At 43.0% G+C, this 23,338-nt stretch overlaps 1 protein-coding gene across 1 annotated transcript; it reads right to left on the bottom strand.

The window, feature by feature from the left end:
- Window positions 1–2,083: 2,083 nt before the first annotated feature.
- sertad4 (SERTA domain containing 4) lies at window positions 2,084–21,784 on the bottom strand. Its single transcript, XM_084915622.1, has 4 exons — window positions 20,089–21,784; window positions 6,504–6,676; window positions 5,103–5,221; window positions 2,084–4,895 (listed from the first exon to the last, which is right to left on the bottom strand). The coding sequence occupies exons 2-4, from the start codon at window positions 6,655–6,657 to the stop codon at window positions 4,011–4,013; spliced, it is 1,158 nt and encodes a 385-aa protein (XP_084771748.1). The 5' UTR covers window positions 6,658–6,676; window positions 20,089–21,784; the 3' UTR covers window positions 2,084–4,010.
- Between the last annotated feature and the right edge of the window lie 1,554 nt (window positions 21,785–23,338).

Here is a 23,338-nt window from a genome sequence, read left to right as displayed (position 1 = left end):
TAAATGGACAGATTCTTATATAAGGCTTTCCTACTCTCCCGGAGTACTCAAAGCGCTCTAAACAACATACGACATTCACCCAATCACACCAATTCATCCAAGCACTTTCTTCTATGCTTAGTGCTTCCTAACTACATTCAGACACATTCATACTCCGATGGATGCATCGGAGAGCAACTTAGGATTAGTATCTTGCCCATCTTGCCCATGCAGACTGGAGGAGGAGCAAGGAATCGAACCACTAACCTTCTGATCAGCAGGTGACCTGCTCTACCTCCTGAGGCCTACAGCATTTCAGTCAGACTGAGAGTCTGAACATGACTGAGGCCATTCTTTAAGACATTTCACTGAAATCTAACCAGGAAATGCTAAGACGCAAGTGAATTCTTTGGTATACAGAGGAGTTCGGTGACTGGAAGGTCTTCGGGTCCCATGGGTACAAAACATGCCCAAATCATCAGTTGTCCCCCATTGTGCTGACAGTTGGGTTGAGGTGTTTGAGCTGATAGGCTGTTTGGTTTTTGCCAAACGTTTTGCTTCACTTTGGGCTCATCTGTCCAAAGGACATTGTTCCAGGAGTTTTGTTGTTTGTTTAAATACAACTTTGCAAAGCTAAGCTGTGCAGTCATGTTCTTTTAGATAGATGAAAAACCATACTTGTTCAAGCTTTTTTTTAAGTGTACTCTCATGAACTTTAGCATTTAACATGTCTGTAGAGTCTGAGATGGAGCTCTTGGGTTTTTTGCAGTTTTGCAGGCTGACCTTGGGCAGTGTTTTTGTCCACTCCTGGGAAGATTAGCAGTTGTCAAGAATGTTTCCCACTTGTGAATAATCTTTCTCCTGCAAAATGATGGACTTTACATTCTCTTATAACCTTTCCCAGGTTAACACACCTGAATGCTTCAGGCTGGCAAACTGCCAAAACCTCTGTTTTCAGAGTTGCTCGCATTAATGGTCAATGAATCAAATGCATTTGATTTGCAGTTACTTGTCCTCTTAATTGCTCTGGAAGCAGTGAGAGTGCTCCAATATTTTCACACACTGTTTCTGTTTGGCATAGATTTAGGTAAATAAATGAAATAAGCACATGGTGTAATATAGTTTGTTCAACTGAAGTTGCATTTACCTAATTTTAAGACCTGATAATGACCAGGTTTCATTGTCTTCTGATATGTAAAACCTTACAAGTTAAAGAAGGTGTGCTTTCCTTTATACAACATAAAAACATTATTTTAGGGATGATTTCAGTTGTGTATGTTTCTTTTGCAATAATATTTATCTGTCCAATGACAGAAAGTGTAAAATGAGACGGTAACAGTGAGTGATCTGAAGTGGAAGCAGAGAGAGGGATGGGGCCAGGCTGAGCAGCAGGATCCAAACACCCCTGCAGCAGAAGTGTCATGAAAAGATGATCTCCCATCCTCACCTCGCAACAGAGCTGTCAAGATGTTCAGACCTGCGATTTAACCTCCCAGCTTCACACTGTTACATCCTACTGACACACACTCACATGGAAACTCTAAGCCACAATGGCTTTGCTGCTTTCAAGCAACCAGTAGCAATGTCATAGAAAAATCTGCACAGCATTAGCAATAATCCAGTAATTAGAGGCTACACACATGAAGCGCCATTACTCTATTTAACGAATGTTTCACTTACAGCTTAACAAGAGAAATGGAAAAGAGAAATATGCAAGTACTGGAGGCTTTTTTAAAATCACAAATGTGGTTGTGTATATTTTGAAAATGTCCCTGTCTTATCTGTGGGGTTTAAAGGAAGCAGAAGCTTTATGTGAATGTTGCATTGCAGGGACAATAGGTGTGCCAGGGAGTGCAGGGAGAAGTGTGGAGGTGACTGCTCCGAGCGTAATGTCAAAAAAATTAACATGAATTGAACAGCAAAGTGACACCTGAGAGACATTTGGCAAGAGCGGTGTGCTGCGGCACCGCACTCCACTGAACAGCAGACAGAACGGGAAGCAATTCAATAAGCGGGAACTCACACACACATCCCCCGCTGCATTGTCATATTTAAAAAAGCTGCGAGGATCAGCGTGATGTAAAAAGAATAAAAGAGGCGGCGATGTTTTTTCAACATTTCTTTTACTGAGCTTTACACTTGTCACAGAACATCACACAAAATTACCAGAGCAGGCTTGCTCTTTTGTTATTTTTAATAAGACAATGCAGTTACATGTTCTCGATTCACACAAAAACATTGCTCCGTCTTCCATTTTTAAGATTACCGCTGATAGTGAATGGGTTTCGGTGTTTTAAATTCCTTTTTTTCCGGTTGAATGTGGGTGACTCTACCTAACAATGTAAATGTATCTATCCAAATCCTTTGGGCCTTAATGGTCATTATCATGGGAAAAAGGAAATTACAACAACTGGATATTTTATGTCCATTTTTTTAACAGATTTGGCTTCAGTTTCTGATTCTCAGAATTCCCAAACGAGACACAGCAACAAACAAGACCCCCACGACTAGTCTCCTAAGTGTGAGAGCTGGTTTGGTGCAGTGCCTGTCCATAGTTTTGAATCAAGTGTATGTATTTCACATTGGCCTGACATATTTCTCCCCAATCAATGTGCTTTGAGTACATTGTGCTTGATTTCCGATGCACAAAGACGCAAGAAAACTTGAGAGCACATACACAGACGTGACTCTCGAGAGGATGGGCATACTTTCAGAGTTCAGTCATAATCACAGTTCATCATTTTGGAAAATACTTATTGTTTTATTTTCAAGAGATTAAATCAGAAGGTGTTAATAGTTAGCGTGTCATACAGCTGACCATAAACACCATAAATGGGAGGACTGGATCTGTGCAAAGGAAACAAATCCACCAACCAAAAATCTTTAAAAAAAACAAAACAAACAAAACCAACATTGCTCTATATATATTTACAGGATCTAATTATCATGCTGTCAACAAAATCTTTAAATTCAGAGTGTGTGATCCAGTTTTATGTTTTTTAGATTCATGTGATTTTTGGTAAACCAACAACAAACCTTCTCCGGTCGGATATGACGAGTATAAATGAGGTTTTAAACATTTAGCATTTAAAGGCTTAAACATCGCTCCTTCAAAGTTTGCAGAACGTTTGTGCTTTGTCAGAAGAGGAGGTGCTAGAAAACATGCATTCCAAAGTACAAAAAAAACAAAAACACTTTTCAGGTGTCTAAATTTAGTTGAACATTTTTTTAACATCCCTGCATTTAACTACATGCCCGTGTCCTGTTTTAGTCAAACGCAGTCGCTTGGAATGCAAGATAGCTACGTAAAAACAAGAACAAATACATAAACACGCCATATACATGAATCTATAAAAACACTAAGGCACTTTGAAAATGTGATTTAACAATGTTCATGATTGTGTTGTTTTAAAGTAATCTGAAGAATAAACGATATCGTGCTGCCGCCGCAGCACAGTCGCGCGCCATAGCCTGAGTCAGCGTCAAAATCAGCAGTCACGCATAATCATGTGTGACCCCCCCCCCCACCACCCCGATTTATTAATAAAAACAACAGCTCAGAATCAAGTTTGTTTTTTAAATGCTACATATTATGTTGCAAACACACACTCCCAGATCCACAACCCATTATTTCATAGGCTTGTTTAGGGTCCTGAAACGAGACCGTCGCACCAATAAAAAAGCCCCATTTGAGACCTTTTCCTTTGTGCTGTGGGGCATGAAAATGGTCTTGCAGACAGTGCAATAGCAAGCTTCACTTCACTTTGGGGACCTAAGACCCCGCCATATGTGACCTTGGTCTTTATAATTGTTTGAGAAATGTGTGCAGTGCCAACAGAGGCCAAGAAGAGGCTGTTTTTCTTCATCTCACTAATGCTAATGACAGCTGTGTCTGTGTACCCTGAAGTATAATAACCCATTAAAATAAAGCTGACTTGGCATTTCTATAGTGTAGGTAGCTTCCACCTTAATCTGTTATGAGACAGTTGTCGTCATCATTACATTTTTAGCAGGCTTAGAATGCTATTGAATTATTGTCTGTGAGCCCTCCGATGCCAAAAGCTAAGCTTGTGTGGCCCTCTTTCTGTTGCAGTACAGTCCCACTGGCACTGTCTCACGCCTTCTTCCTCCTCCTCCTCTTCCTCCTCTTCTTCCTCCTGCTCTCCCTCCTCTTCTTCCACCCTATCTGTCATGCAGCTGTCCTCTGTCCTCCCGTGTGCATCACCCAGCAGGGTCCTAGTCCTACTTTTCTGGCTTGATTTGTTGCTAACATCATCGACCGAAGGCCCCGCTTGTCTTCTTTCATCATCGTCTTCCTCGTCTTCCTCGTCTTCCTCCCGCTCTTCTTCCTCCTCCTCATTTTCCTCCTCTTCCTCAACATCGTCATCCTCATCATTACGATCATCCACGGCCACTGCCAGCCCTAACTTACTATGGCTGGCCAGCTGAAAAAACGAGGAGGAGTGCGGTGCAGATGAGCAGGAGAGCGCTGCGTCGTACATGGAGAATGGGAGGTGGAGGTAGTGTCCTGCGGCGGCCGCGGCAGCGTAGATGCAACAGCATGTCTGGGCACAGTCAGGGCGGAGATCCCCCTGTCCTCCACGGACCATTCGGAAACGTTTGCGTAAGGGCGGCCCGGCTTGGGGCGCTAAGCAGATGCGGGCGGGCACTGCTCTGTGGAGTGCCTGGTGAGCGGGGTTAGTGCTGGGAGGCAGGATGCAAGGGCCAGAGGCAAACGCTGGGTTGGGCGGAAAGCACCAGTCAGTGCTCTGGAGCAGGATCTCTGCTCGCAGACGCCGAAGGAGGTTGTTAACAAGAACGGAGCGGCGGAGGAATGCCTCGGGGTCGTCGATGAATCGCATCTTCTCCAGGGAGAGGCGCAGCACGTGGGCACGCTCCTCCAGAACCGGTGCAACCTGAAGGACAGTTTTCCATTAGATCTGCCTGTCAGTGACCTGCCTCAATTAGTAACAAAATACAGAGACGGAAATAGCTGGACTTAAAAATATTTGCATTAAACAGCATAGATACTATACAGTTTGTGTTTCGGAATAAACTAAACGCTTCACTTTTCAACAGTCTTTCCACTTATTCTGTCTCAGTGTGTTTGTATCAATACTTACAGTCTGGCAGTATGTCCTGAAGCTAAAGGGTGCCTCATCATCATCATCAACAAACTTCCTCTTGAAGTATGCGATCCTCGACATTGAAATATGATCAGGAACTCGTCTGCAGGATGACTCTGCGCAGAGAGGGAGAGAGAATATCACCATTAATCATTTGCACTGATGAACTATAAGTTTCCACCATTACTGCGTGACATTAGCTAACATTAATCACCGACTGAACATAGAATATTTAGACTCCAGCTCCTTAAAGGAACAGTTCCCAGTCCAGCCTGTCGTGCTGTTTATCCAGCTGGATTATTTCATGTGAGGTGCCCAGTTTTGTAGAAATCCACAGTAGAGATATCCACCTTCTGTTGAATATATTGGACGCAGCTGGCACGTGGTATCATGCCAAAAGTACATTTGAAAGAGTCAGCAGCGGTGCCTCTTTTTAGAACCTACAACACGGTTACTAAACAAATCCACAAACCTTTCAGTTGGCTTTAAAATACATAAAACTACTCACAACAAGGTTTGTGGAACTGATTTGTTATATATTTATTTGAGTAATCAGGTCTCGTGATTTCTGCAAAGAGACACTGCTGCTGTATTTTGGGTCGCTTTAAGCACTGCAAGCTTGAGTGTCATCTGCCTCGTATGCGAGCGAAAAGAGACATCTCTGTATCTCCAACACTACGTGACTCACACCTGAATAATCTAGATTTATAAACAGCACCACAGGCCAGAGGCAAAAACAGATCAATTTGATTTTGGGGTAAACTGTCCCTGCAGGCGCTTATGCAGAAGCCAAAAATAGTAAATATAAATTAAATATTTTTAAACTGAAATTTATGTGCACACTATGGGGATGTTTAAGACACTGAAATACATGTTAAGATTTCAGAAGTGCCAAGAAGAAGAAGAGAGACACAGAAACTTTGTGAGGCGACCCCGACTAAAGTTTTCCTGCAAGTCTTGGGGTGAAGTCAGGGGACAAAACCTCAGAGACCAGGGTCAGAGAAAGGTCGGAGTCAGAGTTAATACTTTAGCTGAAACATCTGTCTAATGCAAGACTAAAATACCAACATATCTTTTGAAGCTTTTGCAGGGTCTTTGTCTTATGAGTGGGCTCTAAATTAAAATGGAACTAAGAAGCACATGCCAGCCTGCTACCATGTTAATTAGCTGACCACTCAACACAACAGCATCTGCTACAACCTCCCATAAGAAGCGCTGCATGCTTACATTCTGGTTCCTGGAGAACAAGTCGCCTTGATGAGGCTTGGGCAGATGGCTCAGATTACAAGGTCGAGTATGGCCACACAACTGTTTTAACTCTGCTTGTTTTACTCAACAACTTCAATTGTGCAAGTTTGAATAAACAACTTAACTGTGCAAACATCAGTCTGTGTGTACCTGGAGTGAATTGTTCTTCGGAGCTGCATGGCGGTGTGGGGTTTGACAGGCAGGTCTTAGTGCAGCGCTCCGACTCCCATATGGGCTGGTAAGTGGAGAGCGGAGGGTCTCCCTCTGGGTCCAGGAAAGGATTCATGGACAAAACAAGGGTCATCTCTCTCTCCTAATCAGGTCTGGAATAAACAGAATAAAAGAACGACCGAGCTCAGCCACTTATAAAGATATCACATCAACTTACGCAGTATTTGGAAACAGAATGATAAACTGAGTTTGGTTTATCCACTATTAGCGGTTAATAATGAACCGGTTTCCATAAATCTCACAAGCGCTCTGCATATGTTCCCCTAATGACGCAGTAAATGTTAACAAGCTGTTTATCTGATGCTGCCAAATACATTGATTTTGCGTGGAGGAGTAACCAGCTTCTGTTCGAGCTGCATGACACATCTGAACGGCAATAATGGCGAGCGCTAAAAATTGGCAGATGGTTGGCAGCTCCGTTATATGCGCAGTTCTGTAAAGCGAGGGACAGATGGAGAAATGACACCCACTCACACCATGAATTCCCTATTGATTAGTTGGTAGGAGACTTGGCGAGATGTTTGACACCAATTTGTTCGGTGAAATGGATCCCACACATCAAATCACACTGGGAAGATTGTGTCAACAACATGATAATCTAGGAAGCGAAGGAGATGACGTGCGCGGTGCCAGCAGGACCGGAGCACAGGGCATACGATTTGACAACATGTTTCCAACAGGCACTGCGCTTATTTGATTCTTATTAATGCTGAATTAAGTGTGAACAGAACAAAATATTTCACTCTGTACCACCTTACGTTTGAAACTGAAGTGACGCCGCTAAGACACCAAGATATTACTTGGCAGCGAGCAGCAGTAGCCAACTGAGCTTTTTCAATCTGAAAACAGAGCCTACTGTGAAGATGCCGAGTGGCCCGACAGCCAAAATCTGTCTGTGATCCTGTGAATCTGCAGAGAGATGCCGAATCGCTCTTTTGATCACAGTGAATGGCTGTCATTTGGTTCACTGTTGATATTTTCCCCCCTTCATGCAGAATACAGAGCCAGCTGTTTGAGTTATCAGCTGCCGGACCTCCTTGTCACCACCTTTCCTCCTCAAAGCTTCTCCTGCCCCTCCTCCACCTGCCCGCTCAAACAGATATCATCGCCCACAATCCATCCTGACAGACCAAACTGAGGCAACACCATCTCAGCCTCACCCCTGTTGGGTAGCTGATTAAAATGTCCGCTTCAATAAGCTCCCAGTTTTGCTTGGCTGAACAGTTTTATTTCTCTGTGCAGCTTTTCTAGCGTTTGCCTTTAACTGACTAATCAGGCACACCTAAAGCCAACGAAACATCAGCTCAGACAGAGCTGCTCTCACCAATCCAATCTACTCGTCCCCGGGGAGTAATGGATTACACACAACGGCCGTGCATACAGCAGACATGCTTTAAAACTCAACATCGCCAGTCTTGTGCTATTTTTTTTCTACACCACTGCAGTTGTTGCAGCAATCTGGCAATGTAGTTAATTTTATGCTCCATTTTATCCTCACTCATGAACAAGACCCCCTGTGAGCTACGACCTCATGACGGCAGGATTTACACGTCGCCGCGATTGCACGAGCTGCAGCATCGGAAGAAATAGCCAGCGGGGTCAATGAAAGTGAAGTGAATATTTAGGAAATTAAGCTGATACAGACAAAAGAACAACAAGTGGTTAAGCTTGCAATGGAAAAATTTAAATGCAAACATTAAGAGAGAACAAAACAAACCAAAAAACTGTGTTTGGCAATCCACTGAATTACTGTCACTGCATGAAACTCAGCCTCTTTGCAAAGCTGTGACCTAGAGAGGAGTCATTTAAACGTCCACTGCCTCGCGATGGGTAAACGCGAAAACATCTAAAAGTTGGTTAGAGTACACACTCTTTGGAATCGACCAACATTGAGAAGACAGGAGTAACACCAAAGATCAATAGTTTCTCCTCATCATATCACATATTTTCAGACCTGCAGAATTAGACAATATCATTTATGTTTTCGTACTTTGGCTTTACATAAATCACTTCTTCAACAAAGCTGCGTCACTTTTTGCAGCTTTGCTTTCAAACTAATAAATAAAAGTCACACAGTGACACAACCAGTCTCTTTTGAGGTTAAAGTGTTGTTTTTGTCAGCTTAGTTTTAAAATGTACTAAATAGAGCACACACTTAGACCAATATTGATTTCTTTTAGGCATCTAAAATCCCCTTTGCTGCTGACCAGTTCACATGGCTTTAGCTTCTATGCCGGGCTGTGCTCCTGTCTGCTGGATCCGCCTGGTATGAACGGTCACAGTTTTTCAAGATTTCAATAGTCATGTTATGCAAAAGCAGAAGAGAACACTGGATATTGGTAAAGTGTATATAAAGTACATTAAAGTGTACAAATGGGAGAAACATGTAAAAATAAAGACGATTATAGTAGACAAAATATTTTGTGTGGAACAAATGACAATGAAAAAGTGACATGTGTAAAGGTATGTAAGGAAAACACATCCACCCATTTTTTAAATTGTTTATCCACTTAAGGTTGGAGGGAGCTGACACTGGGACACTGGGAAAGAGGCAGGATATATCCTAGACAGATAAGGTCAGGACAATAAGGTTGGGCGATACGTCCAACAACCAACATCAGTCCAGCAATCGCTGAACATTTGGGAACAAATTTGATTTGAAAAGAAAAAAAAGGTCTGGGAAGCTGAAGAAATGAGATGAAGGACCCCTGCAGCCTCTAAATGAACAAAGAAATTTACTGCAAGAGGTTAACATAGCATGTAAGCTCAGAAAGGAGACAAACTTGGAGAGTGCTGTCCTACTTCGTTAATCATTTCAACTTCTTGTTTGAAGCCAACTTAATGCAACTTACTTAATATTCATTTTGTAAATTATAGTTCTGTTAGTTCAAGTATGGATGCAGTCTCCCTCGGTTTCACCAGTCAGACCAAAGCTAAGATGCTTGAGGTTTTAAAAACAGGATTTTGGGTGACACCACAGTAGCTTTGTCCATCTTCATCATACACAAATAGGCTTAGAGGAGCGGCTGGTGAATTTTGACTATATATGGAGGAGAAAGTGATGATTTTAAACACTTGCCTTAAATTTGAGGTAACAGGCACACAGACTGTGGTACTGTGGTTGGGGAAATTGAGCAAGCAGATTTTAATGTCGGCACATGTGGAGGAATCAGACGGAGAACAGGCCAGAAAGAGCTTGAGGGTTTTCTTCTGACTCCCCGCTGGAGCCTGCAACTCAGCTATTCTGGTTTTGGTCATAATCCACCATGTTACATTATGAATTATGCACATTTTCTAACATGCTGTCAAATTAGTCAAATCATACTTCTGTGAACTACATTTCACTGCTGAGGGTTTCCACACCTGAGGACCACCAACTAAGGCCAATTATGTCACTGTTATTGAGCGCTAGTGCCATGCTTCATTAGCAGCTTTGGCCCCTCTCATCTCTCCACCCCAAGCTGCTTTTTTGCCCTCAGCTATTTTTCTCTCCATCACCTCCCCTTACCGCTGCTGTTGCAACGTTTACTCGGGCACAAAGAAACAAGCATGCCATTACTCCCTCTGCCCTCCGTAGGGACCTCCATCTCGACATCCCCTCTCCCTCCTTCGCTCGTCTCTTTCATCCCCCCACCCTCTCCGCCTGAATCCCTCTCTCAGTCTCTTGCTGACATCCTTTCAACAGCGGTCACAGTTGACAGCTCTCTGAACCAAGGGGGTGAAGAAAAACAATGAGAATGCCGACAGAGCAGCTTCCCTACATGTGCAGCAATACTTCTTGTTCTTCAAAGAAAAGGAGGGGGAGGAGGAGGAGGCAGTGAGAACAAGTGTGTGTCTCTGTAAAAGAAGAAGGAGGAAGAAACGGAGGGTTGAGGAATAAAAGCAGGGAACGAGGAGAGAATAATCTCCTAGGGTGGGAGATCATCCTGCTCTTCCTCCCGTTCTTTTTCTGAATGTGTGCATTTCAGGGGCAAAAAAACAGAAGAAGAAAAAACTGAGTGCGCACAAGTGTGTGCTAGCATTGTGTGAGTGATTCACCTCTGTTCAGTCACAGCTCCTCTGGCTCCATCCCTCTTATCTTTCTTCTCTCGCAGCTTCCCTAACTCTGTCTGACTCTCCATCTCGCCTTCTTTTTCATTACACTCTTTGATGATGAGAAGTTAATTGCGGTGCCAGGGCACGAGACAAACCGTGGGAGGGATACAGAGAGTGATAGAGAATAGGAAGGAAGACTGAGGGGGGGAAGAGACAGAGGGAGGGCGGGATAGATGGTATGAGTCAGGGAACGAAAGATAAGTGCCTTAGGAGCCTTGTCATGAGTGGAGACAGATCGCCTGCAGGGATGATTTCTGCTGCTGTGATTGACTCCCTCCCTCCAGCGTTGAGACAGGCAGGCGAACACACACTCAGACACACACAGCTTGATGTGTCCTGAAACATTTTGAAAGGGAAGCCAAGGAAGGACCACAAATGCTGACCACGGTGCTCAGACACACACATTTCTATGGAGGTATTCAGTTATCACAGTACTCTGCAAAGGTGTTGGACATGTCGCATGCTTAGATAGTCATTTATCATGCAACACCATTAGGGTGTCAAATTTATTCTGCACCACGGCTGCAAACGTACAGCTAACATCGTGATCTTCAGCCACAAGGAGAAGAGCTTAAGAGCGAAACTACACAACTTTATAATGTCAGGTTAAACTTCCCAAGTAAACCATCCTATGAGATATAAGTTCCAGCTGGGATCGGATCTGCTCACTGACCAATGTGCTCTTTTGGGAAACAACATCACAATTCATTTCTAGAAGATGCCCTGCAGCTCAGAATATGTATAACAAAGAGTCTAAACTCTTTGACTTTACCTGACAAGTTTTAATTACATTTTTTTTTATTGTTCTTTGGGCCTAAATAAGGTGACAAAATCCAACAATAGAGAGGATTACAGATGAATCCATGACACACATTAACAGAACTTATCTGGTGTTTTTTCCTCAGCTTTCCTTCTGCCTTCATCCTGTATTAGATTTTAAAAATTTCTCACATTTGTTTTGGATATGGATTACATTTGATCCTTCTCATGAGAAATACGCAGAAATGCGTCTGTGACCGGCAGTGGGGCGAAGCAAACCCCACTGCTTTTACATGAAAGGGCACAAGCTCCACATTAGTTAGTGTGTATCTTAATTATGGTTTTAGTGTCGTAGAGTTCATTAATCCTGACATTCCTTGATAACCCCCAAGGTAAAGCTAAGTAGGTCAAATTCATTTCATAGTGCAGCCCATCAATGGGAACATCACAGAGTCGGTCTGAGATCAGACAAAGAGACACGACAGCCTGAAACAACAGAACTGTGACAGGTTTATTGGAGAACTTGCACAGTTCTAGAAATAAAGCTTCTATATAATACATTTAATATTACATAAAAACTGTATTTAGCTAATTACTGATATGTCTCGCTTCTTGTGTTCATATGTACACTATACATATTGTTCCTGCTGTTACTACAAACTGCTGCTGTAATACATTAATAATCTGCATCTCATTATCTATGTAAATGGATCATGTTGGTTATTTTAGGTGTCCATTTATTGATACACGTTATTAGGTACACCTTGCTAGCACGAGGTTGGACTCTTGGTACTGGATATTCTTTTTCTTAATGGAAAAGATTGAGCAGGGTGCAGATTTTTCGGCTGAACACCTATGATGAGATCTGGTGTCATGTTTAAAAAAACGTTCAGTGGCTCCTTTAGTACCAAGGAGCACAAAGTGTGCCAGGAACATATGACTCACAGCAACGTGTTTTTCAAATATTTGAAAAATCCATGACTCCAGTTTAATGAACCTGTGAGAATTGGAAGCTGAGCTTCCTGTTCTTGGCTGACAGGATTGGCTTCTGGTGTGCTCTTCTGCTGATGTGCTCTGCACTCAGAGATGCTCTTCTGTGTTGCGTTATCTGAGTTGCTGTTGCCTTCCTATTAGCTGAAAGTGATCTGGCCATTTTCTTTAACCTCTGACATCTATGAGATGTTTTATCCCTGAACGTCGAACGTTCCCTGTAAACCCTAGAGATGGGAACAGCAGCCCATCTGCCACCAAGAGCTATGCCATGTTTAAAGTCTAATCACCTTTCTATCTCATTCTAATGCTCGGTGTGATTTTCAGCAGGTCGTCTTCATGCCTAAGTACACTGAGTCGCTGTCATGTGATTAGATATTTGTGTTAATAAGCAACTGAGCAAGTATACCTAAAAAAGTGTCCGGTGAGTATGTGACAAAAAAAGGCAGAAAACTGCAGCTGAAGTTGGTTTTTCTTGATGTGAATGTTGGAGTGACATCTCCTATTGTACTGTGACCCCCCTGACTGGAAACCACAGCTACAATCTTGTGAGTGGTGTCACACATACACCCCCAACTATGACGGTGTTAACAGCTGGATTTTACTGGACTTCGGTGTTCATCTTCTTCTTCATTTTTCTGCAGCTACATGCCTTAGAAGTGAACACTGTACCACTGCCAGCAGCTTTTGTTTTCACATTTTGTTTGCAACTGCGGCACAGCATCCACACACACACACGCACAGACACACACAGCAGGTTTTTATGCTGAACGTGGTACTCTGTAGTCACAGGCATTTATGACATTAAGGTGGATAAACCAGGACCTTCAGCTCACAGTGTTTTAATATATGAGAGCGTGTTGTCTGCATCTTGTCAGCTGCTGTTTTTTAGGAATATTTAAGAGAACAAAAATGAGCACCAGCCAAACATGGGGGATTTTATTTGTCCACTGATTCTGAGAAGCTTTGAAGCATGTCTCTAATAAACTCTGTGCTCTCTCTCAAAGTATTTTTCTCTGCAGCCTCAAAAATGCTAATCAATCCAGCATGTGTTTAACAGAGTGTGTGTGTGTGTGTGTTTACTCCCTGTTTCTTTGGCCAGGTTTTTACTTCAAGCCTTAGGGGAGCAGATAGCAGGGAAAAGATGTCTGTGGTTTTCGCATCAAAATAGATCCCGGACTGCCTGAGAGCATCGCACACAAACATGCGATGTGTCACGACGTAACAACCACGCAGAATCAAGCAGATAAATTGTGCAACAGGGAATTGTGCAGAGGACACGAGTGCGTCGGCAAGATTTTGTTCTGCCATATTCCATTGCAACAAATGCACAGCCAGAGCAACAAGAGCAGAAATTCAACAAATTCTGACAAGGAGCAACTATGTTTGCAGTCCTCAAATCTTAATAAAAAATAAAAAAAATAACCTGCTGCAGATGTTATATAGCTCTAGATAAGTAGGTAATATTATAAGTGTGAACACTGGGGTCATGATTATGTGCTTCTGGGTAAAAAAATGACCTTTGACACAGAGATATACGAGCAATAATGTAAAATGTGGAAACATCAATGTAACTGCAGTTTCTTCTCTTTTAATGAGTAAATTAATTCCTTTTTAATTTTAATTGTTGTCCAAAAGATGAAAAATCTGTAACACTAAATTGTTATTATTCAAGTTTAAAATACAAATTGGGATATGTCAAAGTTTCTATAATAAAGTCCAAAAATGAATGAGTTCTGTATTTCCCGAGGTGCTCGGTCACTGAAGGGCTCCTTTGATGGCACTGAATGACAGTAAGGTGAAGTGAATATAATGCATTATAAAGCAGTGGGTATCAAACTCTCTGGCCCCAAAGCACAACAAAGGGCAAATCAAAATTTCAACACACATCTGCCTAAAAAAACGTTTATGTCACCTGACGTCAGTTCTCGACTTTAATGTCAGATGAGGGCCCTTTTGAGCATGACACCGACATTTCTATTTGCTTTTAAAAACACTTTGTCTACTTCAGAAGAGCTGACGGTCTTATAAACTCTCTCTCATGTTTCATTTTCAGGTGCCTTTACAGCTGGTATGGCACCATGTTGGTTGGGACTAATATCGTACATTTAAATTGTATTAATTGCTTTTTGTACCTCTGCAGTAATAATAGCACACCCGGGCTTGCTGTGGGACACCGTCTGGAAGGTATAAAGCCCTGAGAAGCACACTGATATTGACCTTATGCATATGCATGAAGAAAAAAAAAGGCTTTTAAAAATTCACTGTCAACAGCGTCAGCTCCTGTCACTGTCAGCCTTTGTGTGTGTCAGTACTTGCTCCTGCACAGATACAGGCAGGTGCGTGCGTGTGCTGGCAGTTTGTGTGGTGGACCAAATCTAAGCGACACATCTCCACAGTGGGAAGATAAGTGGGTGTAGCCCTGAAAGAGCTGCCTGTGGTTGCGTTGACGGGAGTTTCAACAGCAGGCTTCCTCAGAGCTCTGTGATCTCACGGCAGACACTTTGGATCTCGCAGGAAGAGGAAAAAGTTGAGTGTCGGCACTGCCTTCGCTGCTCCCTTGCTTTTCTTTATAGTGTGATGCCTGCTGCCTCTGCTCACACACAGACACTGAATGCTGATGTGATGTGACGGGGACAGCGGCACTGAAACCTGTCACATGTGGAGTACCTGTTGTGTCTAGAGATACCTGGCCAGATGCATCAATACAACACGTGGTCTTTTCTATCCTCAGTCTCGCTTTCACTAGAGAGGCTTTCAAACACTGAAAGCTTCTAGAAATGTGCATCTGACTGCAAATGCAAATAAAGTACAATTACATGTGGCACAAAAGCAGACAGAAACCCTTTCGGCAACTCAAAACTTTAAACAGCATCATCTATAATATGGATACAGAAATGTGTACTAACGAGAGCTTACACAGTCAATAAATGTCATTCCAAAAGGATGCAGCTGCTTACACTGATTCTGCGCTTCATTAACTGCATTTCCACCCACCTGTTTGCGTAACACAGAATTAAAATAGCACCTTCAAAGTGCGAAGCTGAGAGTTGGTGAATCAGAAAATGTGACAAAGAGCAACGGAAACAAACTGTACATAAAGTGATACAGCGAGACAAGAAATTAGAGAATAAACTCAAATATATGTGAAGCAACGAGCTCCTCAGATTAATACACGAAACACACAAAAGAATGCAACAAATCCTGGCTTTCTATCGCTTTGGGGTTGACTTGTTTTGCCGTTGTAATGTTAAAAATGTTAATTTAGTAGCGTGCCTGCCTCAAAATTCAACTCACTAAATAATTGACCACTATAAGAACTTGGAGTTGTATTTGAGTCAGCGATCATTTTCCACTTATCCAACGCCAGGTCATTTTGGACGCAGGCTAGCAGGAGATTGGAGGCATCCTTCTCCCCAGCAAAACTTTCCACTTCCTCCCAGGTGATTCTGAAGCGTTCCGAGGCCAGATAAATAATAAAGTCTCCAGTCGGCTGTTCATGGAAAACCTTCAAAGGGAGTCACCCATGAGGCACCCTGACCCAATGCCCACATCACCTCAGCTGGCTCCCGTTGGCACGAAGAAGCGGCTGGAAAACTGTATACAATGAATTTCTCATTATGCAGGACAAGGGAACATAGTGCTGTGAACACCTCACATTGTATGGTCACTGTTAACCATTGAGGAACAAATAACAGTGTGGAAGTCTGAGCTAGCAGCTATAATGTGGTGACCGTCTGATTGTTTTAATTAGCTCCTTTGGTGTGGCTGTTTTATCCAGTTTAAAGCCAACATGGTTCCAGCTTCATCCCAGACTGGTGACCTATCCAGGGTGTATCCTGTTTATCATCCCCCACTTATCCAATTCAGCAACCCTGAACTGGATAAGAGGAAGAAAATGGATGAATAAAACCAGTATAATCCCATCTGTGAGGCCGTTCATAAAATCAGTCGGAAATATTGGACTAATTGTGGTTATTTGGAAATTCTGAAAAGTTTAAAGTAAAACTCATTAATCAATCAATTGAAACAGAATACAATCCCTGCTTTAGTATAATAAAATACCCACAATGTGTTTTTTTTATTATTATTATTAGCATTTTGTTTCTTTTTAACACTATCATTAGTATACCCGATGCATTAAAAAAATGAATGTTATTTAATAAAAATACGTGAAATATAAACAGAGATTTAGATGCTGACACACTTTGCATAAAAAATAAGTACTGCAGGTTAATACCAGCTGGCAGAGAGTGGCAGGATGACTAATAAACTCTATGAGAGAGGATGAACTGAGGGTGATCAGCATACTTTAACTGAGAACTGTAAGCTAACACACAGCCCACTTCTTTTCAATATGGAGAAGCTACGACCCATCAACGCGCCTGTTGAAGTGGGGGCGGATAGTGTGCGCGAGTGCTGGCATCAGAGGGTGAAGCAGCGAGAGGGAACAGATAGAGAGTAGATAATAGCTTTCATGACATCAAGATCTCCTTCAGAATAGCAACAACAAGGCGCTGTGAGCCATGAATCAAAACTGAGACACTCAAATGGAAAGCAATTAGCCCCCTGCTAGTGAAGTGGACCGCAGTCAAACAGAAGCAGTAGCCATGCTGACTAAATCAGAGAGAAACGCTGCAGAGGTGTGAACAAAAAGTCAATCAACAGGTTTTTTTCAGAGATTTAAAAAAAGCCCCGAGACACATGTCAACAGGGCTCGTATCGCTGGCCTTGTCGACTGACGTGGGCAGATACTGGATGCTTTTTCCTGTTTTTTGGTGTTATGTTCATTAGTAATGCAACGACGACTTTAAAATGGTCAGTTATGGTTACAAAGAGGACTCCTGTGGGCTAATAAATGCCAAAACCAAGCTGAACCCCTCCCCAAATAAACACTGATATATGACCAGAATTTCACCAGTGGTACACATCTGGCAATACAAAAAAAATCACAAATAAGTCCAGCTACTCTGAATGTCCCAATTAAAATTGAAATACAGCACGAGGCAAAATTCCCACCATCTGAGCTGGAGCTGTGCAGACTCTAAGGCAGTGGAGTTATGCTTTTATTTGGTCCAGATTTACGTTTTCTATCGAGCAGCTACAGAAAGCAAAAATGATTTCTGTCTGGTGTTTGTTTCAAGGTCAAAAACTGCAGCTCCCCAAGTAACTGCCTCCTCTGCTCTTACGTTAGTATTTTCTTTCTTTGCTTTTTTCTCCTTTTGCGTTGCATCTTTGATTGTGCTTGTGCCAGTGTGCAGCCTGTCAGGAGCTATCAGAAGGGCCGTCTTGGCCGCGGTGGCGTGACTAAGCTGGGTTCAGGGCCCTCGAGGTTTTCACCGGGCGCTCTTCTTGCTGAGCGGTGACACATGTGTTGTGACAGGGAAGCTGCATTATGGACTATCTGGGGACGGCTTGTTGTGGCTGTGAGGGTTCACGGGCCGGGGTTGTGTGTGAGTACGTCACTGCCGATGCTCCCAGAGGTGGACATGCCGCACATTAAAGACAAGCAAGGGCATCGTGTGTGTTTGTGTACAAAAAAGAAAAGAAGAAAAAGCCACCACATTGTCAGATGACAGTATAACAAATCCACGTTGCTTCTTCCTTCTGAACCTGTGCATGAAACCAAAGGTGATTTTTTTTTAAGCTAATAAAAAAATGGGAGTGAAATCCTCCAAGACTGCACATGTGTTAGCAGTTATGATAAGTGATTAACTACTTTTCCTTTCTGGAATGTGAGGCATTTTGAAGCAGTGTTTGTACATGTTGCATTAATTCTGTCAGGTCTAAATTCACCCCAGACACCCACACTAAAGCACTGAAAGAAACCTTTAAGAAAATTCCTCTTGAGCCGGAGGATCTCGGGCTGTAAATACTGCCCGTGAGCTCCTTGCTATAAGTGAGAGCCGTGTCACACCTTCCTCTATTTTTACACTTAATTGTGCAGAAACAAACTTGCGTTATCCTTTCCTCTGAAGTTGCTCTCCGTCCTTGTGTGTCATTCTGGAGCACAAAGGAGCATTCATGATGGGAAAGCTGTGCCTGAGGGGGGGAGGAAAAAAAAAAGTCTGGGGCTACACCCTGCGGTCCTGACACACACACAAAAACACTCACTAAAGCAGCTCAACTTGTCTTGGCTGAGACCTTTTACACAAAACAGAGCAGGGAAAGAGAGGGACAAAGGGGATGATGTGAAGCCAGCCAGCTATCATCACCACTGACGTCCCTTCAGCATTATTTTTCCAGACTTTCCTTTGCAGTGGAGTCTCTATAATCCACTACATCTATCCTTTTTCTGCTTTTCTGCCTAATTACATACCCGTGCAGGTTTGTGTATGAGCCGCACACTTGTTAATTTTATGCTTGGCACCAGTGTGCTGAATCTCCTTAAGCGTACACTACATGTCTGCTAAGAGCCATGTTTTGCAATGCTGCTCCAGATGTGAGTCTCTGCGCCCCACTGAGGGAGATGAATAGCTGGGGGGGCTGCAGGCTACCTACAGGTTCACATCCTTAATGAGCAGAAGAGTCTGCTGAGAGCGAGATATGATTGATAGCTCAGCAACAGAACTGAAAGGGGGAAATCACAGTGAGGCTTTTGATAAAGACGGTGGGGTGGAGGGGCTCTGGCAGGCGGCAAAGAGAAGGAATCTGGCATCGGACTTGCCCGAGCTGGATGCCAAGAAGCCGTCCACCGTGCTGCAGAAGCCCCGACGCTTCCTCTTGTTACAACCCCTCTCGTCTGTACTGTCTGACCTGGATGTTTCTCCCTGTTGCGTGCTTCACTATATTCCACATAGCACTTTTCACCCCCCTCCAAGGGAAACAAATAGCAAAGGTGGAATTCCTGGCAAGTGACTCCGGATGTTGTTGGCAGCGAGAGGAGGTGAAACGCATCCAACCCTATTACCAGCCGGCTGCACTCGAAGCCTTTATTTCACCAAAACAGCAGATACAGAAAGGCGGAGGGAGATGATGTTTATTTATTGCCTTCACTCCATTACGCATGCCAGGCTGGAATTTTTTAATCCCATCTGGGGCTAACAGGGTGTTAATAGTCCACCCTGGGAGCAGTGGATGCTTGTGACTCTAAGCCCGAGAAAGCACAGAAATGACATCAAGGAGACAACAGAAGATCAGGATTGAGCTAAATCGCCTAAAAGCCTGTCCTTTCAGAAGGCAGCAGTAATACAGGCAACCGCCACTTCAGGATTTGCAGCCAAGAGCAGTCGCCACAAAAATAATGAAGTGAGGCTGGATGGGTGCCAGGAGGGTGGCTGGTTATGTCAGCCTGCGTAATGTGTAGGACCTGGGTGTCTGTCATGTCACACCAGTGAGCTATTGAGCGCCCCGATTCTCATTAGTCCCGCAGGTAGCAAGATCTAAATCAGGTTTATCCAACAGTTTACTCAGGTCGGTAAAATCAGGAGGACGCACAAAAACAGTTTCAATAAACATTTTCCATTCACAACTTAACATGTAGCACATTAAAACAAAATCATAAGCTACTGTTTAACAAGCAGACTGAAAACAAGGACCGCGCAGTGATTCAAAAACGAACCGAGACCGTTTACTACTTTATTTTAATAGCCTACTTTTACTTTCCAGCACCGGGATCCTGAGCACGTTCACACGTTAGAGCGAGCAGATATGATCTTACCTGACTTGAATTGTTTGGACCTCGTCCTCGGCTCCACACTTGCTTTGTGGTAACGGCAGGAATCCAAGGTGCGTTAATGAAAAACGAAAAAAACAACAACAACAACCAACTACTAAATAAATACTACCGCGTCCTCCGGTGGCTCTGCCTCGGTCTAATTTTAGACTCCTGGCAGACACGCGAGGCGCACAGGCGGGTTTAAATACTACTTGTGTAATTACCAGTTAATTAGCGACTTGTCTACATACTAATCAGTGAGCGCGCGCCGTTTTTCATACTGCACCCGCGCGTTTTCCTAGACTGCAAAGGTTGACAGATGCTGCAGCTGTTTTATTTGATGTTTTCTTGTCTTCTCTTCGGCGGAGGGATAAAGGCGAGCCCCAGCTCTCTCTGTGGTAGTCCATTCACGGTGCTTCTCCGCGCAGAGGGTCCCGAGCTGCTCCTGTCGGTTGACAGTTAATATGAACGTGCGGCGGAGAGAAAACAACAGCAGCAGCGCCGCAGCTCCATCCCGACCAGTACTGCTGAGGAGTTCACGGCCTGCTCGGAACTTCCCCCACTCTCCCGTTCTGAGTGACTTACCGCGCCCGCGTTATTGTATGTCGATTAATTTTATATTGTTTTTGCAAAAAGCACCCACAGAAGAGTTTTTATTAACACGTGATAGGTTGTTATGTGGGGGATCCCTGGTTACAAATTAAAAGTCAGCCAATTCCAATGGCATGTCCACGTGGTCGAGACGACCTGCCGAAGTTCAAAGCCACCATCAGAATGAGGAAGAAAGGTAATTTAAGTGAGTTTGAACGTGGCGTGGTTGTTTGTGCCAGATGGGCTGGTCTGAGTGTTTCAGAAACTGCGTTACAGGAAAATGGCCAGATTGCTTTGAGCTGATAAGAAGGCAACAGCAACTCAGATAACCACAAGTTACAACAAAGTTATGCAGAAGAGCATCTCTGAACACATAACACGTCGTAAAACATTGAAGCGGCTGCACTAGAGCTGCAGAAGAGCACACTAGGTGTCACCTGCCAACATAGAACAGGAAGCTGATGCCAACTGTACACACTGCCCGGAGTGGTGATTTTTGCTGGAACATTTGAATGGCAGGGGCAACATGTGGTACAAACAACATGAAAGAATAAATCCATCATGCCTTGTATCAATGGCTTACAGTGCTGCTGCTACTGTAATCATGTTTTTTGGCACACTTAGTACCAACTGGGGATCTTTTAAACATCACAGTCTACCTGCATATTGTTGTTGACTGTGTGCGTCCCTTTACCACCACGGTCTACCATCTTCTAGTAGTGGATTCTTCCAGCAGGATGTGACGCCGTGTCACAAAGCTCCAATCATCTCAAAGTGGTAACAAATCAGCTGCAGCTTTGTGATGCTATCGTGGGAACATGGACCAAAGTCTGAGAGGAATGTTTCCAGAACCTTGTTGAATCCATGCTATGAAGAATTAAGACCGTTGTAAAGGCAGAACCAAAACTATAAAGTATCTGTTATTAAGTGGAAAATGAAACAGCTTGTACTTTTGTTTTTCATCAGGATTATGTGTAGCTACTGTTGCTGTTTATTCCCCGTCTCAGTCCTTTTACTCCATCAGTATATGGGATGACACGAAAATATAAATATGCAAATACTTTTGGTAATAAAAACACCAAAACATAGATTTCACGTGCTGCTTTCTGTGCCCAGAATGTTCATTGGATAATCTGACCAGTGTAAGACAGACACATGGGTAAAATTCTGTAACATGTTGTAATAAAGTATTCTGATTCTGAAATACTGTCCAAGGATGCCGGTGTCCCAAGTTCCTTTTCTTAGTTCCTTCAATAAACAAATACGTCATTGAAAAATATTGTGAATGGCTTTTGTTTTTCAGAGGATAAGGTAGAAGAAGATATTAGCTAATTATTGTTTCTAAACAATCATTACTTTCCTTATAAGTATATTGTATGTAGCATAAACATCCACCTTGGCCCCAATAATCCAGCATCCCTCAGGCTCAAATTTAAACCTGTTAATCAGTAGTTGAGAATAATTTGAATCCAAGTTGCAGACAATGGGTATTGCTTAATCTACTTAATATTTTCTTTATTAACCACTTTACATAATCCCCTGGTCTCTAAAAAGCGTGTACTTCGGCTTTTGCCTGGAGCCATCAAATGTTGGTATTCTGCAGACACTCTGTAGGGCTGTTGATGCTTGCTGGAGAAATGAAATCACCTCAGTGTTTGGATTATAGTTAATGAAGCCAAGTACTGCAGCAGTGTGCGTGCCTTTTTGTAAGTTTAGATGCTTTCGTTCATATCTGCCTGAAGAACTACTTTCTCTTCTACTTACTAAAATCTCCTTCAGCTTCAGTTAAGTTTAACTAATGTCAGTAAATTGATGCCTCTTTTGTTTGTTTTGCAGGACTACTTATTGCTCAGCCATCCTGGCAGTTGCTTATTGTTTTTATTGGCTACACCATTGACTTCATTTACTTTCTCAAACGTCCATGTGCCCTCTGGCTGTAATAATATAATTTCCGACAGCACCTGAAGGATTCTAACAGCTTTTTTTTTTTTCAGACAGGTTGTGTGTTGGAAGATCTGCTCTGCAGGGATGTGACCGACAAAGAGAGGGGAGGGAGCAAGTCCCTCTCATCTGTTATGCATTTCCCCTTTGATTCCACAGCAGCCACTGAATCTTATTTTCCAGTGTTTCTCCCTGAGAGCGCTTTGTTCTGCATTCAGCTGTGGAATGTGTCGGGGAACACAGTTAATTGTGAAAACCTTGTATCTCTGATCTTGTTTTCTCTCTCTTTACCTTCTTTTTATATGTAGCTCAAACTACTGCTGGGTGTCAGGATCACGCAAAGCAGAGGTGTCACTTCACCACAGCAAAGACCCGACAAGAGGGGGGAGGGCTGGCAGCTTTAAAGTTGTCTGTCTGTGCAATAAAAATGAAGCTGGAATTAATTACACTCTTGTACAACAAGTGCAAAGATATTTAGATGTAGAGTAACAGATATCCACCTAAAGATGTGTTTGGTTTTTTTAATGTTCCATTTCTGTGCCATTTTTAGGATTTCTGCAACAGAGAGGTATTTAGATGTACACTTGGGTGTAGCTATGATATCTTTGCCTGTGGGGTAGAAACGTTCATCAAAAGATGCCACTGTACAAGTGAGCCCCTCTCCGCATGAGCTGCAGGCAGTCTGATTTCGAGAAACAACACTGCCACGCTTATTTTGAAT

Source organism: Perissodus microlepis, chromosome 19 (assembly GCF_051167445.1).
Source record: "Perissodus microlepis isolate ML-2025 ecotype Zambia chromosome 19, ASM5116744v1, whole genome shotgun sequence".
Classification (NCBI taxonomy): Eukaryota; Metazoa; Chordata; class Actinopteri; order Cichliformes; family Cichlidae; genus Perissodus; species Perissodus microlepis.
This window is presented reverse-complemented; position numbering and strand designations above follow the sequence as displayed.

Excerpts from the sequence above, each read along its gene's own strand:
- sertad4 (XM_084915622.1), bottom strand. The coding sequence starts at position 6,657 with ATGACCCTTGTTTTGTCCATGAATCCTTTCCTGGACCCAGAGGGAGAC. Across the intron at positions 5,222-6,503 it reads CGAAGAACAATTCACTCCAG|AGTCATCCTGCAGACGAGTT; the intron begins GTACACACAGAC and ends CTCTCTGCGCAG. Across the intron at positions 4,896-5,102 it reads TCAGGACATACTGCCAGACT|GTTGCACCGGTTCTGGAGGA; the intron begins GTAAGTATTGAT and ends ACTGTCCTTCAG.